Source organism: Wyeomyia smithii, chromosome 1, assembly GCF_029784165.1.
Source record: "Wyeomyia smithii strain HCP4-BCI-WySm-NY-G18 chromosome 1, ASM2978416v1, whole genome shotgun sequence".
In the NCBI taxonomy this organism is placed as follows: Eukaryota; Metazoa; Arthropoda; class Insecta; order Diptera; family Culicidae; genus Wyeomyia; species Wyeomyia smithii.
Genome location: NC_073694.1, coordinates 151,400,153 through 151,419,245, shown reverse-complemented (window position 1 = coordinate 151,419,245; position 19,093 = coordinate 151,400,153). Strand labels below are relative to the sequence as shown.

The 19,093-nt window shown below is 39.7% G+C and overlaps 1 protein-coding gene across 5 annotated transcripts in view; it reads right to left on the bottom strand.

Annotated features, from left to right (window-relative positions):
* LOC129728470 (cadherin-99C) overlaps positions 1-19,093 on the bottom strand; it is a 382,935-nt gene that overhangs the window by 120,906 nt on the left and 242,936 nt on the right. For all 5 annotated transcript variants that reach the window (XM_055686940.1, XM_055687031.1, XM_055687089.1 and 2 more), the window contains 2 exons: positions 12,010-12,188; positions 11,817-11,939 (listed from right to left, as the gene is read on the bottom strand). In XM_055686940.1, coding sequence (XP_055542915.1) covers positions 11,817-11,939; positions 12,010-12,188 — 302 coding nt within the window. The remainder of the gene's footprint in view (positions 1-11,816; positions 11,940-12,009; positions 12,189-19,093) is intronic.

Sequence of the window (19,093 nt, the reverse complement as noted above, 5' to 3'; positions counted from 1 at the left end):
GAATACCGTGCTCAAATGTTACCGGGACACTACAACGGTGGAACGCGCTACACAAACCAAACGTAGAAGTGGAACATTGAACCGGAAACCATGTGATTTGGCGAAAAGGTTCAATGCAGCACATAGTACAGTTTGTCGAATCTGTATGCCAGCAAACAGCCCAACTGGACGCTGAAACAGAACCTGGATGCCAAAACCCGAGGAAGAAAGTTGTTCAAGCAAGTCCTGACAGAGTACAATTGCTGTATTTTGATGGAAGATGAAACATACGTCAAAATGAACTTTGGGCAAATCCCAGGTCGAAAATTTTACCTTGCTAACCGTGAGGAGAGTGCTCTAGGTAGGTTCAAAGTCGCAAGTCGATGATTTGGCAAGCCATCTGTAGCTGTGGAAAGAAGACAAAAGTTGAGCAACCATGAATGGGCAAGTTTACAAGGAGAAGTGTCTTCAGGAGATAGTTTTGCCATTCATCCAGTCACACGAAGGCTTTGTGAAGTTTTGGCCAGATCTAGCTAACTGCCACTACGCCCGGGATGTATTGGAATGGTACAAGCAGAATAATATTGATGTTATCGAAGGAAGGGTTGATCCTAAAAACTGCTTACAATTTCGTCCCATCGAAAGATATTGGGCAAAAGTCAAGCGTAAATTGAAGAAGTGTGGTAAATCAATCAAAACAACATCTGACATGGCGAAGTGGTGAACGAAAGTCGAACCAATTTGTATACTGGTAATTTGATAATGACAACAAAGTTTTTTTAATATCCTTGTATTTTCAATATCCTTGTATGGTCCTACCATCTTATTTTCAATACTGCTATCGCTGATATCGCTACTGTTACCCGCTGCCATTGCTGCCACTGCTGCTGCTGCTAAGCCAGGATTTTTGTAGTCGCTGTCCAGATCTAAAATGACTAGTTTAGGCTGAAGCAAGCTCTTATATAGGCGTCATCCATTAATTATGTAAGTACTTTTTTTCGAAATTTTCGACCTCCCTCCCCCAATAATAAGTAAGATTTTGCATTACCCCTCTCCTCCCCCCCACGAATCGAATGAGTTTTCGAAGGTAAAACATTTTTTTTACACCTAGCATATTCGTAGAGGATAAAACCAAACAAGTTAATACAGTTACTACTATGTTAAAGTAAACAAAATTCAAAACTAAGTAGTAAAGAACTAAAGCACACAATCACCCAGCGACGGCGAATTCACTGCTTTCCCAAGGTTCAACTGTTAAGATCGCAGGGATAAATAATTCAACTAATTTAATTTTTTTAATTTTGTAAACTTTTTTTCTAATTTTTTTTTTTAAATTTTCCAATCTTACGTAAGATTCTCTAGAGCAGCATTCGTAAGGAATTTAGACACCCCCTTCCTCTTCCCCTAAACCCTTACCTAATTTGTGGATGATCCCATAGGCCCCATGGTTGGGAAAGTGAGCATTAAGCGACCAAACAGAGGTCGAATTTTGCATTTTAACAAGGCTTGACAATTTTCAGTAGTACAATAGTTAGAATAATCAAATTCCAATTTGCTGCATTTTGACGGATGCATAGGAGATTTTCTAATCGATTGCTGCAAAAAAATCCATTGAAAACTAACCGATCTATTGGCTTTTGAAATTGAACATGTTTCTCATTTTTTTCGTTTTTAGATTTTCATTTTACATCTCGATGTAGCCGAAATTCGATAGAGACGTAGTTCTTAAAATTCGTCGTTGTTTTATCACCGTGTTATATTACAATTTTTGACATGTTAGTCATTTTTACAATTTTTTTTTTCAAATTTTGACATAGGTATTTAACATTTTGTCATATTTTTGAATTTTAAACACTTTGAAATTCTCGACAATATTGGCGATTTTGCCTGACAATCATGACATTTTTGCAATTTTTTTCATTTTCCTGTTTCTATATTGGACATTTCTGATATTTTGATTTGGACATCTATTTAATAATACTTTCCTCATATCTACAAGATTTTATCTGTTGAAAGCAATCCACTATTCAATTCTTCAACCTAATTGATTCTTGAAACGCCAATCAGAATGAATTTAATGGCTAATATAAACCAAATGAAATTTCAATAAATCCGATTGAAGTCTATTTTCTGTTGTAATGATCATACCCTATAATAGTATCAACATCCGATGCGTTGAATGCGTCAATTCCAACATAATAAAAACATTACTCTTGTACTGGGTGCAGCGGGGAGAAACTACTCATCGCCGCCGTTTGGGATGGATCCTGAGATGCCAGTCTTCTTAATATGATGTTTTAATTATACTTACGATCGACGGCTGTGTGCAATTCTAACGCCATCTGTCCCACAATCTCCAAAGCTTATTAATACTAATTTCTGGAGATATTGAATATGCGCATAGGCTCTCATATATTTTAAAAAACCTTGTAGTTTTGTTCGAGGAGAACGTTTTGTTATTTTTCTGTTTTTTTTGTGAGAACAAGCGGTCGAAATTAAGACTAAAACTAAAACAAGTAAGTACAAATTCTTTCTTGTGAATAATTTCAAAAGCCAAAGTAAGCAACCTTTTGTAATAAGATATACCTACTCAGCAAAAAAAAGACAAACAAACAATCGTTCTCGGCAGTTTTTAAAATCTTGTGGGTACCAATAATTTTTCGACAAGGGCCCCTATCAACTGCAGCGACGCATGACAAGGTTGACGTCGCCGTTGGCGGTTAATTGCAAAATATGCGGCCGTTTACTGCTGCCTTTTACTACGGCTGTCAAAAATAAACGTTCAATGTATTTACTCACTTTTCTCACGCTTTCCATGGCAGACAGCAAGCAAATCCGGGCAATTTCGGGATCAGGAAAATACGAAACTACACGGACGGATTAATATATTTAAATAAATCGAACTAATTGACTTGAAAAATCTGGCTCGTGCAGGTCGACCGTTGTATGGCCGTCGTGAGCCGCGGCAAGGTTGCAGTTTCAACCCGCCGATGACAGTTTTATACTCCGATTGACAGGTTTATGGTGGATGGTGGTCGGACAGAATTATTTATGAATCTTTGCGGTCTTGCATTGTAGTGCAGCTTAACCGCAGTGAATGGAAATGGTAATCGAAGCTGAAAAAGTGGGACCCGATTGTGAGGGCGCAATCGAATTCGGTTTTGAATTTAATGAATTTTAAGCGTTGAATTGGGCACTCGGAGGGACACACTTAAACGTGTTGCTTAAATTTTGCTTGCCCATAAAAGCGTCAAATTGTTTGGCAATTTTTAAGATTGATTCATCCTCAATAGCTGTCAGCTGTTTTAGAGCTCGCGAGCTAAATGACCTATCAACCAATTCCGAGTGGCTCCGATTTGAATGAAATTTTGCTCACGAATCATTCGACACAGTTAGTAGTTTTCATACATGGAGAAATTCTTTGCAATATTGTAGCTTAAAAGTTTTCAGTTGTTTAGAACAACAGCTGGAATTGTGTTCAATTGTGTGTAAAAAGCGACACAAAGAATATTTTTTGCATATACTTAAACGTAAACTTAAAAACGAGAAAAGCATTTTTTTTTTCACCTGTAATACACAAGAAATCTCCCAGATGGTCTCGAGGTACGATGCTGGCCTTACAAGCCAGTCGTTGAAAGTTCGAGTCTTGGCTCGGGAGAGACTGTTAGTGTCAGTAGGATCGTAGCGCTAGCCCCCCAGTACGGATCGCCGTGCGGGATTGTTGATAAGTTCGCTATTTTGTTTTGTTTTTATAAATATTTTTTTTTTCTCATGTTCAATCCTCATATTTTAACATTTTTTCTAGAGACGAGAGTTAAGCACGTTGTGTGCGGAAATTATGGAAATTATGTAACCGTTGGCAACAATTCTTAGTTTTTTTTGTACATAATTATTTGTTTGCATGTTTCGAGCATTCACGTTTCTCCCTGATACAGAACATTTCCACACTAGTTAGAGTAAAATACCGCTGCAACGAAACGACGTGCTGTTTGGTCGATGAGGCTGGACTCAGCATGGCGCAAACTGCTTCAAAAATGAAGATTTAAATGAAGCGCAAAACTATTGGAGGGAATACTACTTTATGAAGCTATAAAAGGGAGCAGATAGGAAGGCTCACGAGCTCTTTCTTATACACCAGGTGTCCGTGTGCTGTTCAGCAGTGAGTTAGACCGACGATTGGACCCCCCTCCCCCTTGGGGCTACCGGTAGTGCGTTGCAGATTGGCCTGCAACTACAGGAGAACTTCGCAGCACATGGTTCGGCCCGCGAATCTGGAAAGGTTCCGCGCCTAACCCGTAAAAGAGCATCGACACCCTCGGACATTATGTTCTAATCGTTAAGGAGGGTCCCCTCTCGGTTCTGGCCATTGCGGTCAGCCGCGGTCAGGCCGATTGCGTCAAGGAGGGAAGACGCCTGCAACATTTGTGATCATCGTTCGAGATAACTGGGTTCCCGCCATCCGCCATCCGCTTGCCGCCTCGTACCCGTTCGGAATCGGGTTGCGCAGTCGAGAGGACTCCTGCGCAGCCTAAGCAGCAAAAGTAGTGAGTAAATATTACACGCCACACCATCAATTGTGATTACACACCCACACGCCACCCTTACACGAAATACAATAGGATAAGTGAAGGTTCTTGGTTTTTGTACTTTATCCGCGTAATCCTTGGTTACCCGGTAGCTAGCCGACCCTGTGATACCAGCAATAGGGCCTGCTCTGCCGCAACCTTTGCCAGCCGTAAGTGTAGGGAAGTCAGTCGGTTTCAATTACTTATGTGATTTATCTTGTAATAATATTTCGCCAAACGAATGACAGTGTGCATCTCTTTGATGCACGAGTGTCAGTTGACCATTTATTCTTCGTGTGAGAGGCGACAGTTGTTTTACATTTACGAGCAAAAACCTATTGCGACGCACACCAATGAAGCGAAATCAAATGAAAGTGTTGACCGAGCTTTTTTCCAGTAGTTTAATTGGATAATATATCATGCCGGAGACAAACACCATGACCGGAACAAAAATTAGTTCGTAGAGCATAGGGGAATTGTGTGTAAAATGAACAGCGGTGGTAAAATGGACACCCGTTTAAATCTCGACTACTACGTTGAAAAATAGTACAAACATCTTTGGCACCTTATCTCAGAGGCACTAGAAGCTATTTGAGACAAAGTATGTCGACAAGTTTGTCACGTGCTATGGAACAACATTTTACTATCTGTAAAGAGATAATAATTGTTCACGGCCAAGGTGTTCATATTACCACCTCCCTATGTTCATTCTACCCACACGTGTCCATTTTACCCCCAAAAAACTGCTTTCGAAAATGCTCATGAAAACTACGAAAAACACTATATTTGAGTACTCCTTCTTATTTTTTGTATCAACCATTAGTGGCTCAGGTCATGTGTGCTATCGACTCATAGTTGTAGTGTTAAACTGTGGAGGATTCACTGTCAAAGTATTCCGTTCTAGAAAAACAATTGAAAATAATCGCAGAAAAAAAATTCAATTCATAAAAACTATGTTATGCTATTTGGGCGAAGACCTAGTTGACGTTCGTAAAAAATCCCACTTCAAATGGAGTAATCGATTCACGGCATGATGATTGTTGTTAACAATGAAACAAGCACTCTCAATCGTTTAACTATGGCTGGCCCGCGGTTCACCTTAAAAAGGGCGAACCCCTATTTTGGCACTCGCTTCTACCTGCTGATTGGATTTGTACCAATATTTCATGGTCACAATCTTCTCCTGTCGAGCGATCACTGATTTTGACTAGAGTCGCCTTTTTAAAATCAATCTGCCAGTGTTGGTTCTAAATTGACAGGCTCACCCTGACAGGTTCCAACACAGTTTCAGAGCTGTTCATTCACAACTAAAAAAAAGCTCAAAGGTGCTCAAGTCGGGTCACCGGGCCGAACGAAGGACCAGCAGGAGACGCTATGCTTTGCGTAACCTCAACTCGGCAGATATGCTTTACCGTGTACGAATGGCATGCGTTGAGCTAGCTAATAACCTGTCAATGGCCGCAGCTGATTGCGCAGAAAAAGAGGCAGTTATTTTAGGGTTATTCAGTCGTTATATAAGATTAGCAGTTTTCATCAGAAAAAAAGGTGCTATTAAGTAGAAGGCAGAATGAAAACAATCGTCCGTTCGCCGACCGCCAAGCTAACGGTCCACGCGACTTTTCGCCGCGCCGACTGCAAGCGGGTTTGCGAGGCTGTACATTTGCACCTTATCTTAGTTTTTATGCGTCAGCCGCAAATCGAAGCAAAATTAAGATCACATTTCCAAACTGCATTGTGTGTAGGTTTACGTTGCGGCATATACACCAGAAAAACGAGACCGGCCTCTGTCGTGCAGGGTCGAATGCTGTGTATAAGCTATTATTATGAAAAGCCACCGTTCGGGAGATTAAATGTCAGATTAAAGTACCCCGGACGGGAAAATCGTTCCGATCGCGCGCTGGTTGCTCTACATTTGACCGCAACCGCCGTACGAGCGCAGCCGGTGAAACCGAATACTGCGGGACCGACCGATCGGCACCCCCTGGAGCAGAAAAGCCGGAGCGACCAACAGCAGTCGGGCCGTAATCCGGCTAATACAGCGTCATCGCCACAGTTTTGCGATCCAGCAGCCCCCGCTGCTCGTAAGCTGACAAATTGCCCGTAAGTTGCCACGGGGATGTTAATCCTCTTTGAATGCGAAACGTGCGGTAATCCGTATCGTATAAGTTAGTTCCTCCTCGGCGAAGTCGAAGCGGTGGAAATCGGGTTGGTTTATTGAAATTAAAACAAATCGAAAAACAACGGCCATTTTAGCTGCGGATAGGTTATGATTTAATTGTTTGTTGAAAAAACTCGTTGACCATGAAAATGAGTTGATTTTGATGGTTGAAAAATACTGCTTGGACGGATTAGCACGATTTTTTGCCCGCTGCAGCGCTCGCAGTTGATGGTTTTGCAGGTGTTTGACTGAAAGTGTTGACAATATGGATCGGAATAGAAAATTTGGATTTGAACCGAATCAATTTCGTCGTAGTCCTCGTTCAGCCTTGTGAAAGTTTTCAGTACAACAGAAACAGAATGAAAAGCAGTAACTAAGGCAAACTTTCTAAATGTGATTTAAGGCAGCGGTTCTCAACCTGGGGTACGCGAACCCCTGGGGGTACTCGAAAGCCTCCAGGGAGTACGCGGAAAAAACATCAGTAATGGCGGACAAAGATCTTAAAAAATCTCTCAGATGGTCTTGAGGTACGATGCTGGCCTAACAAGCTTGTCGTCGTAGGTTCGAGTCTCGGCTCGTTGACTGTTAGTGTTAGTAAGATCGTAGCGCTAGCCCCGTAATTGTCCTGTACACTAAACACCAAAGCTTTGCTTTTTTTAAGCAAATCACACAATGCTTGAGAGAAAATGTTTAAAAACATATTTTCTGTTGTTTTATTGGAGAGTACGACCAACTTTATTACAGATTAGTTTTTTTTTTCATGAATAACCATAAAAATCATTCAAAAAAAAAAAAAAATGGGGGGTACTATTGATGTGAAATATCACAAAGGTGTACGCGGACAAAAAAAGGTTGAGAACCACTGATCTAAGGGATCCATTCCACCCTATTACACGAATCCGAAGCGATCATGTTTGCACAACCGTGAGTGCAAATACTAGGGTACTAAGGGAAAATTGTCTGAACCACGCATGACCAATTCTTATGTCTAGTTCTCCTCAATATTGAATCAGTTTTGCTAAAAGAGGTTGATGATTTTGATTGTCAGTAAATCAGTTCGGAGATTTCGTCACGATAGAAGAGATCGTTTTTTACTGTTACGCTCCACAATCGAGCAGTTTCATTTCCATTTCATTCTTCTCGGTCACTGTATTCACATCACGATGAACATTTTCGCTGTCAAACGATGATTAATTACGGGTTTCTTTTCCGTCTGGTTCGGTTTATCGGTTCGTTTTGAATGGAACTGATGAGTGTTTTAATTGACGGAATGACTGATGTAAAGTGTGACTCTTTCCATTCTTTCAGTGCGTCATTTAAAATCAGCCCTGTATCACGGCATTTGATGTACCATCAAACGCGTAAGGCGTAATTTTTGATCGCATAAGCAGTGTTAAATCGTAATCAATCACGTTATATTGTGAAGGACATACTCTGCTCTCCAATACACGGCAAGCCACAGTTGGAACCGCATTGGACACAAAAGAGTTAAAGGCCATGCAGCAGCATCCTTTAACCAGATTTTCTCGGAGGGAACACGTGACAAATATATTCTAAAACCGGGATACATGGGGAAATTCGATTTGTTTTTCACTAACTAAAGCATATAAACAATTATTATTCATTGCTTTGAGGAACCTGCTTCATTCTGTAAAATACTGAAACTTGGCTACTATGCAAACGTACGATTTTTGACAGTAAGTTAGTGAAATTTGTCACATAGAAGATCGAGATTCCATTTCGGAACACAAAGCTTTACTTAAAAAAATTTCTGTTCCGTTCAAAACGGTACGTCTAGTCAATCAATCCATTAAGTACGTCATGCAAGTTTTAATCAATATTGTTTCCCTTCCTCGTTGTCACTCAGGGTAGTGAAACTGGTGTTGTCGGTGGCCAAAATCTCTTCGGCAGGAAAGGACTAAATAAGAAAGGTTGTGAATATGAAATAAACCCTCTATGTCCATAATGCACTGTATGGATGCGCTCTGTTTCCGTTAGTATTCAAAATATTTTCAATCGAAAATCTTCATGCGATAGTGACGCTGCTAACCTTCGCTTTCAATTGAAAATCATTTCTTTTTTCTTCGAAATTCGCTGTCAAAATCAATGTAAAACGTTCGAGTAGTTTTCTTGTGACTCAAAAAGTGCTCGAAAAGGAAACAAATGATTTTCAATTGAAGTCGAAGCATAACAGCGTCACTCTCCGATATTTTTCAATTGAAAATGACATCGTCAGGCCCTAGTTATGACACTATTTTACGCGATGATAAAAGCATTTTAATCTTAAGAATTTTTTTATGAGAAGAAAGGAGAAACTAAAATCGTAAATTTCGTGACCACATTAGAAGCATAGGTGAACATTTTAGATAGTGTAATAAAATATTTAGGCTATGTTTCATATTATTCAGAATTTCCACTATTGATAAATTTGACTGTACACAATCATACGCGTCAACAGCAAGTCATGAGACGTTATATGCCATCATTTGGACACAGGATAGAATTGCCAATGTTTGCATAAAGTACACCAGGTAACAAATTTGATTTCGACCAAGACCGTACATAACCGTACGCGTTAGCAGACAAACACAAAATACTATTATTTTCGTATTCGCACTGCAAAAAACTGCATTTTATATCGTATGGAAAATGTATACCCGATTCTTCTTTTTGCATGCCTTTTTCGAACGGTTTTTCAAAATAACTCGATTTTATCTAAACGGTTTCTCGAAATTACTCGGATTTATTTTATACGGTTTCTCGAAATAAACCGGTTTTTTGGAAATATCAAGCGCAGGACGCTTCCCCCGTGCAAAAAAAGAATCAGATGTATGGAACATGTTCTATTTCTCAGTGTCAGTGACAGAAAATCTTCGTTTAACCGTTATGTACTCGGCAGGGTACCCGGATACCTTTTCAGACTTTATTGTTTCAAAAAATTAAAATAACCGCAACTCAGCCAGCTGAAACCTATGGAATGCTCCAAACTAGTGGAAATAAACCATTTTCCATCATCAGACTGTTTAAAGCAGCAGGAGAGGTCGAAGGGGGGTGGACTTCGATTTTTTACCCCATAAGTATTTAGCAAGGTGCCTGGGTACCTGGGTACCCACAAAATAAAATTCTTCTTGCATTTTCATTTCTTGACCAATTTTCGATCTTGGCCTATCAAAAGATTGAAAAATCTGTCTACTTTTAGAATCCGGAACCGACATGAATCTGTGACCACATCTGGTTCCTGTAAATCCTGATCTATGGGAGCATGCTCCGGTGAGACAAATTAGTACAATTGTCAATAAAACCGAACAACATTGGTATTAAAAATCATGAAATCATTCCAGGAGTTGATTTTCATTCATTTTGAGTCCTAAGTCCTCTGTCTGATGAGTTGTCCTAAATGGCCATTTCGGAGCAGATTCTCGATCTTGGACATGGTCCCGAAGATCCGATTTTATGGGAACCATATGGAGACCAATGGCTCTTCTGGTCCCGTATACTAATAATAGACAAATTTCCCAATCTTTTAAAGGTTCAAGATCAAAAATCGGTCAAGAACTGAAGAAGTAAGAAGCATTTTATTTTGGTGAGTACCCGGGTATCCTGCCGAGTACTTAGCTGTGTTAAAATTGCCGAGTACATAACGGTTAAACAACGTCCATGGCCCTATATCAATTTGATGTCTTGGCAGTAAAGTTGATATAAAAAAGTTTGTGACACTTCCTCTTTCAAATGCAATCTCAAACTGATGTATTGAAGGTGAACGAAAAAACTTACGAATAAGGCTTATTTTCATAAAAAATCAAACTCTGCTCGGATACATTTTGAAAGACAGTAACCAAGAGCTTTGTTATGTTGCTAGTTAAAAACCAAAACAATTCAATCACACTATTTTTCACCCAAACAAATCGAAATAGGATTAGCCAATGTCATCAACCCAACGGAACATTTAATGATCTAAATTCAAAGTTCCTAATTTGGAATGTTTTCCCTCAAACCTGTGAATAATCTGCTACAAGTAATCGGTATGCGAAGTAAGTTTTCTGTTGCTTTTGGGAGATCGGGCATGCGAATGTGTTGATAAGCGTTAGTTCAACGCAACCATAAAATAGCCATGCAAAATAGGCAACGGTTTAAACGAATTTTCTAGCATACTATAAATGCACACACACTCCAACAGAACCCATAACAAGAGAAAGGTGTACAAATTAAATCTGTTCAAGACTCGCCATATTCCTCGCCATCCAGCAAGTGACTCTTTTTATACCCTTGATAAAAGAAAGAGAAAAAAATGCGAATTGCCGACAAGTATAAAATATGTAAAAATAGGTTGCTGGTGACAACGGCAGCAGCGGTGGTAATGCGAGCCCGCGGGTCCAACTGGGACCGCGAACAACAATTACATTCGGATATGTGAAGTGAATTAATTCTGCACCATCACCATGCTCTCTGCTGCTATCCATTCAGCTTTGTCCATTTTGGGATTCCATACACCATTGAAATGATATCATCGCGGGACCCGGGCGCGAGGATCGACCCGATGTGGTGTATAATAATGAGACCGGCTCTCGGGAAGACGCCAGCCCAGCTAGCCGGCCAGAATGATGGACATCATGGAAGGCGACAGAGAATGCATACGCGCTGGGCACAATTATTATGCGTGGCGAATTAAAACAGCACTGGGAGCTGCCCGGTTGCTGTCTGGATGGAGAAAATTATAGGCTTCAATGCTTCTCAAGGTTTCGGCGCAATGAACTTGCTCCGAGAAATGGCGAACTAGATTAGTTATGGCTTTGGAAGAAATACGCCAGCACCGCGAGTGAATTCTGGCGACGACGCATCGACAATCGTGAATGATTGCACAAATTTTGCCATCCTACCGTGAAAGCTAGCGCTCGGGCAGATCCCACGAGGCACGATGAAATGGCACGGTTGATAAAGTTGCCTTATTGTGTAATATTTTGAACTCACTTCAAAGAAACTTTTATGACATTATCAATGCACGCCGCGCCCATAGTGCCCTACTAGCGAATGTAGGATCATAAATATCACACTAACCATAGTTGCTTAACTAGCGAGTACTATAGAGGGCTGCTTCACTGAATGGTGGTACTTACCTCGGGGACAGTGGTTTCGTACGGTGTGTTGATAAACATCGGCGGATTATCATTCACGTCCGACACCCGAACGATGATCGGAATATTACGCTTGCGACGCGTGGACCGGATAGTACAGGTTATCTGCAGGACAAGAAAGAATACAAGTGGTTAGCACTGGCAGCAGTTCAAGGTTGATCAGAAAATGATATACCTGGAAGACTATGTGGCTGAGATTCTCCTCGTCCCGGTCCAGAGGGTGAATCAGCTGCAGTGATTTACCGTCCAGCACAAACGCTGGGTTACCTTTCGGGAATATCAGATCCAGAGCAATTTCCTCCACCGGATCACCGTAGATGGGAAGTTCCGGCGGCGACGTCGGTTGGCTGGTCACTGGTGAAAGGAAATGATACTAACGTGAATACCGGTATCTAAGCGCTATGATTAATGGGATGTATTTACTGATGATTATAGCTTTAGCACTTCAATATTGCATAGTCGGAAAATGAAACTGTTACTGCACTGAGGACTTAACTAATTAATAATAACATTTCATTTTACTGGCAAGTTACAGTGATGGAAAAACTAATGAGTATGATTCTTCCTTATAGGGTGATTCGATATATAATCTATCATATAATAAGATATTTCAACGCCATCTCCGTGTGATATTGCTTATATAAGGGCTTATGAATGGAACTATGCTATGTGTCAAAAACCATGGTGTTTTTTGACCGTGAGCAAATGTAAATTTTTATCGACCAACATTTGAGTGAAAAAAATAATAGGTGTACAGTAAACTATACATCGTGACGCTTATTGCTGTACTATAGTGAGCATCGTTCCTCCTACCAAATATCGCCAACTATAATTCTTTTAGGAGAAGGACTTATGTTGTTAAGAGCATGTCACCAAGGGATTATAGAATTCAGCGTAAAGAAAGAGGAAGTAGTGAGGGAGCCTGAGAATAAACGCATGCTTAAATCGTTTTTGACATCGAATGACCTAATTTTACTAAGATTGGAAACCACGACCATCCGCTTGAAGGAATGTGAATTAATAAAGAAGTCCGATGTGCATTTTGAGAACTTTTTGAATGAAATCGATGAGTATAAGTATTTTCATATCCTCGATCATGTCAGGAGACCGGAGGTTCGTGTTTAAAGACTGGAACATGATGTTTGGTGCCGTTTTTAAAATCCAACATGGCGAATTCTGGAAAGATGTATAAAACTGTGAAAAAAGATAAAAATCCCCAAATACTACACAATATTGATATTTTTCGCACTGGGATTATGCTCGAAAATTGAAAATCGGCGTTCGATACCATTTTGAAATTCAAGGTAACTACTTAAAGGTTTCGAAACAACTGGAAAAAATTTTATTCAAATAATCCCAAACATAAGTATTACCAGAATAGGCATGATACCTTCAAATCCAAAATTGGTAATCGCAACAGTATTAACCTTATGGTAACGACTTCTAATTTCTGAAAAGTTTAAAACGCTCGGATATCGGCTCAAATAAATGACAATCCCGTGTATTTTTGCAACGAAAATTTTTGTTATAATACCATTACAGACGATTCAAATAAGGTTGTTTTCTCAAGAAACCTTCATGAAAGATTGATTATCAATTTTCACATCTACTCATGTTAATAGCTCAATTTAAGAAAAAAAATGGTGTGGCAGCTTGGTTGCATTCCGATCGACGAAAAACTCTAAACATCAGCCAGCTATTCGGTAGAATAAAATAAGCCCACTAAAACTAATTTAATAGATCGTTGCAGTCATATCTGCAGATTTATAAGTTGACAAACTGCTTCACGAGCGAACAACAGTGAATACGTTGTCGGTGTGATCATGCGTAAAAAGTACCTACGGGAAATAGTTTATTTATCCGGTACGCGATTGTTTTTCTATGATTTGAATGACAGCTTGACCGATCGACCCAATAAACAAAAGGAAACGAAAAACGATAATGTTGAGAAACTATATCTTCAGTTTTAATGATTTCATGATCTTGTAGTAAATTATTTTGATCGGTTTGGCAAGAAAATAGTTATGTAGAATGAAAAGTCAGTAATATTCCACCTATTGACTGAGTCCGCAAATTTAAAACAAATAAGCTTTTTAAGATAATTCAATTTTAATTTTTCTTTTAACTTTTCTTTTCAAAGAACGTAATTTTTATAGTATATTTTTTTTTTGGATAAACAAAATTATTATCTACAACTTTGACGAAGACGTCACACCAATCAAATAAACCGTTTTAACCCTAAAAATATTTGTATTCATCAATACCTTCCCGAAATATCATTTTTAAATGGCTTCTCAAAAATTAGTCATGTTCCAAAATATAAGACCAATAGCACAAAATGGCATCTTTTGTCTATAGAAACGTCTATGAAATGATTCAGCCAAATCAAAAATGACAATTAAAGAAAAATTGAAACTCGGACATTTTTATTGGAACTGCTCTATTTGAAATAAAATACATTGAGCGATCTGTTGCTATACTGTTAAAACCGGAGTTCATAAAATCAAAATTAAAAGTTTTGCTAGGAAAATCCAGGGGCAAACTTATCACTGTTGCCAACTAGGCATTGGTCTCTCAAATTAAATACTACAAGGTATACAGCCCTAGGGTTGTATGAAATGGTGACGTGTGACTAAACACTGTAATTAGAGGATTTGTGTTACAAAATATACAGAGTCTGCAGACAGAATCAATGTTTTTGCTGAGTGACTGTACGTATTTTTATTTTCAGCCTCCCCTGGGAATCAATTTTTGAAATATATTCGACAACACTCGAAAGAATAACGTTTATATTTGGCGATATTATGCCTGTAGTATTTTTTTGTGCAAACAACATGTATTTGACAAGGCACAAGCATATCGTGCTTGTTGAAGAAGCACCAAGAATTTCTCGTAATGCGTCGAAGTCAGAATTACCTCTATATCCTCAAAAACCACATAAAATAATACTTACGTTATCATAATGAATGGTTTTGTCTTATTCAACTCCGATTAAATCAAATCTATCTTACTTTCAAAATAATATGGAAGCCCTTACAAAGGTTCAATAATCGGCAAACTTAAGAAGATATGTCAAACAAAATTATTTCCAACAAAAAATCGTAGCAATCAACAATTCTGTTTTTGTTTTTTGCTTGACATTATTTTTTTTTAATTTGCCTACAACTACATTCGCTGTATTACGAAGGCAGCTAATATACGTTTCTTGTGGAAATGATTAGAATAATAATATATCATCTAACAATTGTGAAATATAGAAAAAGAGATTCTGAATGAATCTTAGTAAATAAACCAAAAATTCACAAACTCACATTCGCAGGCTTTTTCCTCGACTGCACACGAATAGAAATGTACGAACAAAAGTGTACCAATAGTACCGCTGCAGTACCAATAGAAGTGTACCGCTGAAATGTACGAATAGAAGAATACCGCTTCAAACATAGATGACGAGAGACCTGCGGTTCTTTACTTCACTGGTACTGTTGCTTTTACCGGTATGTTTTCTTTCAAGACATCAGTTTTCATTAGGTTCGAAAAGCAGGTTTAGAAATTGTTCAAGGATTAGGCTTGTTCCAAACTTTTATGAAAGCTTTTACCTTAGAGACATCATATTGGTCTTAGCTCGTGGAAGCAAAAATAAATGGACCTATTGGGACGGGGAGACTGTCAATTTTTATTTCGACATTGATACAGAGAATATCACAGGGAACGGATGATGTCCATTCATGTCGTCTGTGCTAGGAATGCTCGCATGTAATTGGTTCATTGTTCGCGTAAATTTATCATTGAAACTTTTTATCAATTTTACCGCTTAACAATGAAATTAGAGTGATAACTATCATATTACAAAATTCTTACACATTTTATCTATCCAACAACATTTTGGTTATTGTTATCCATCAAGTGGTTATGCTGTTATTAACGTTAGAAATCTGACGCAATATTTGCCAGTTTCATTACCATTTTTACAGATTGCATCCCAGTATAGTAAACAAAGACGTAGTCCCACGTCAAAAAAATGTTATGATAGAATTCTCGCGTAACTTCTCAAAAGGACCTAAGTAACAATGAGAGACTCTCTCCACTCTCACTCTGTTTCGTTAATAATAACAGTGTCATTATAAATTTTTTCAACGATTTCTTGCCAAGCACAATTAAGCTAGGTTAAAGACAAAAGGAGCGTGGGAATTAAATTCCACTTTTTACTCTTTTGGACCACAATGCAATGGAGTATAGCAACCCGACTGAAGGTTTGGTTTAGTGGCCGGAGTTGTACTGTAGTCGATAATACTAAATATCAAAGCAAATAAGTAAGTTTTAGCTTCAAATGGTGAGTTGACAACCTGGAAGGAGTGTCAAGTTTAGCTCCGCTTCTCACAAGTCACGAAGTCATAAAATTACAATAGACTGCCATCTGAAACATGGACACAACTGGTTGGCGTAGCCTGGGTGATCTTATAGTTCCGGCTACAGCTAAGGGAGAAGAAATGCTTCGCCAACTCGAGCGTCCGTTCTCCATGTTAAGGGCGACTGATCAAGGTCCTGGTGCCAGCATAAGGCTCTAAACAGTGTTATCACGATGGATCTCCTGCGAGACAGGGGGGAGGTGGTACAAGCCAGTCGTAAACATCATCAGTACAATGTGAATACGGACCGAGGCAATCGGAACAGAAACGGGCAAAGAAAACGGACTAACGATCCGAAACTCGGATCATGGAACTGCAAGTCCATTATTTTTTTTGGGAAGTACTCGCATTCTTTCCAACCTATTGAGGGTCTGCGGTGCTTATTACGGGAGTCACTTCACGGTGAAATCAGAGTGAAGTGAACAAAATCCTATCACGGGACTCACGTAAGTGAGAAAAACGTCACAAAGTGACATCTGCCGCGGAATCTGGGTTATTATAAGTGTCATATCAGTGAAGTGAGAACGGAAAAAGCGACGATTCGCGTGGAATTATTTCACGAGCATTTTGAACGGTGAAATGATTCCACGAAGATGCCATAAGTCTTAAAGTTGATTGATTTGTGATCTAATGGTAAATATTGGATTTATCCTTCAGTAACAAAACGAATCAGAATTTGATCCGTGCCTTAAAGCGGTCAAATTTTCATTTTTTTGCCCGATGAAAAAAATGCATACTAGTTCAGGAAATTTTCGATACCGAAAAACACATTTTTTTTGATGTCGAATGTTTTAAAAATGCAGAACACGTCAAGATCTGGTGTTATCTGAAAAAAAAAACGGAAAAAACGACTTTCTGGGACTTAGAGATTTTTGAGCTGGGAAACAATCTCATTCCACTTGTCCTATTCTCAATTTCACTTCACTGTCAATCTCACTCCACGGAGGTGATTTTTGTCACCTCACTCGAGGTGGAATCGGGAATAGGTCTAAAAAAGTGAAGTGAGCGTGAGAGTGAAATATATTTCACCGTGAAGTGACTCCCGTAATAAGCACCCGCAAGTTCGATATTCTAGCATCCACCGGAGCGCACACCAGCTCATAAACGAAAACTCCCATATCGGTACACCTGGAGTGGAGATCACAATAACAGACCGAATCGGACGGAAGGCACTTCTCCAATATTATCGACGTCCGAACCTATCATGGCGCAACTTCGACTCTGATTACTTACTCCAAATTCCGAGCACACATTTCTTCGAAGAGAAGAAAATTTCTTCATATACTTTCAATTAAGAAATTTTCTTCGCTTCAAAGAAACGTGTTTTCGGCATTCGGCCGCTGATGGTCAAAATGCGCGAAAGGCTCTTGGTTGCCAACAACATCCTTAACCGGCATAGTCTGGAGCGACTTAAACTCTCCGAAGCTGTCACTGAGTACGTGCAAAACATTGAGGCAGCGTTGCCGGATGAGGTAGAGCTCATCGTAGCCCCTCTAGAGGATTGCTGGAGTAATGTAAAAGCAGCCACTAACAGGGCAGCGGAAGGTGCCATTGAGTTCTTCGAGAAGAATTAACGTAACGGCTGGTTTGAAAAAGATTGTCAGACGATTCGAACGACGAATGAAGGAATCTTGACAGATGAATGTGAGGTAATTGACAGGTGAAAGGCAACACTATAATAAACACCTGACGGCGCAGAGGCTGAGGACCATGACGGCAGAAGGAACGACTTCTTCAGCACCACGAATGAGGGAGACATACCGCCCCCACGATAAGTGAAGTTCAGCATCCTATCAAGCAGCTCAACAACAACAAATCAGCTGAAAAAGATGGCATCACAGCGGAACTTATCAAACGGGCCCGGATAGGTTGGCTCTCTGTCTGCGAGATGAGCTTGAGGTGGTTGACGATTTCGTTTACCTCGGATCATTGGCAACGTCAGACAAAAATGCAGCAGAAAAATGCGCAGACGTATCGTAGCTGGAAGTTGTGCGTTATGAACTTCACAAGACTGTGGTTTGGTAAGCTTCACCCCCGTACTAAGTGCACCATGTACAAGATGCTGGTAAGCCCGGTAGTCTTCTATGGGTACGAAACATGGACAATGCTTGAGAAGAACTTGTAAGCACTGGCCGTTTTCGAACGAGGTGTGCATAGGACCGTCTTCAGCGAAATATGTGAGGATGGCGTATGGAGACAAGGAATGAACCACGAGTTGGCACAACTCTATGGCGAGCCCAGTATCCAGGAAGTCGCAACAGCTGGAAGGGTACAGTGGGTGGGACAAATTGTAGGAATGACGGATTACAATCCCGCGAAAATGGTGTTCGTTCCGAATCCGGCCGGTACACGACGTAGAGGCGCGGTGGCTAGGTGGCAGAACCAAGTTGAGTAATTGATACAGCAGCTTATCGATTACCTCAATTAAAGCACAAATATCGATTATCAAACTTTATAAACGCGTAGAAAACTTTACGGTAGTGACGCTAAAATTAAAACCGTAGCAGCTCAGAAACCAAAATTTATTTTTGTTTCTGGTAGGTTGCTAGTGACAACTGTCATACTTGCATTATAGGGTGGTCCCATGAAATGCTGGAAGTTTCTATTATTCTTTGCATATTTCCAAAAAAACTGGACTAGACTGTTTCGTCTCAGAAAGGCGTTTTAAACCTTTTTGACCAAGGTAGTCAAAGAACAATCCACAAGCAACCGATAATTCGAAGCCGATAAATATCATCATTATGATATTGTCCAAGCAAGCATACCACAGAGTACGAGCGTGGGACAAAATCGTTGTGTATTGCATCATCATGCCGCATTGTTGACCGCATTGTTAATGACAATTTGATTAGA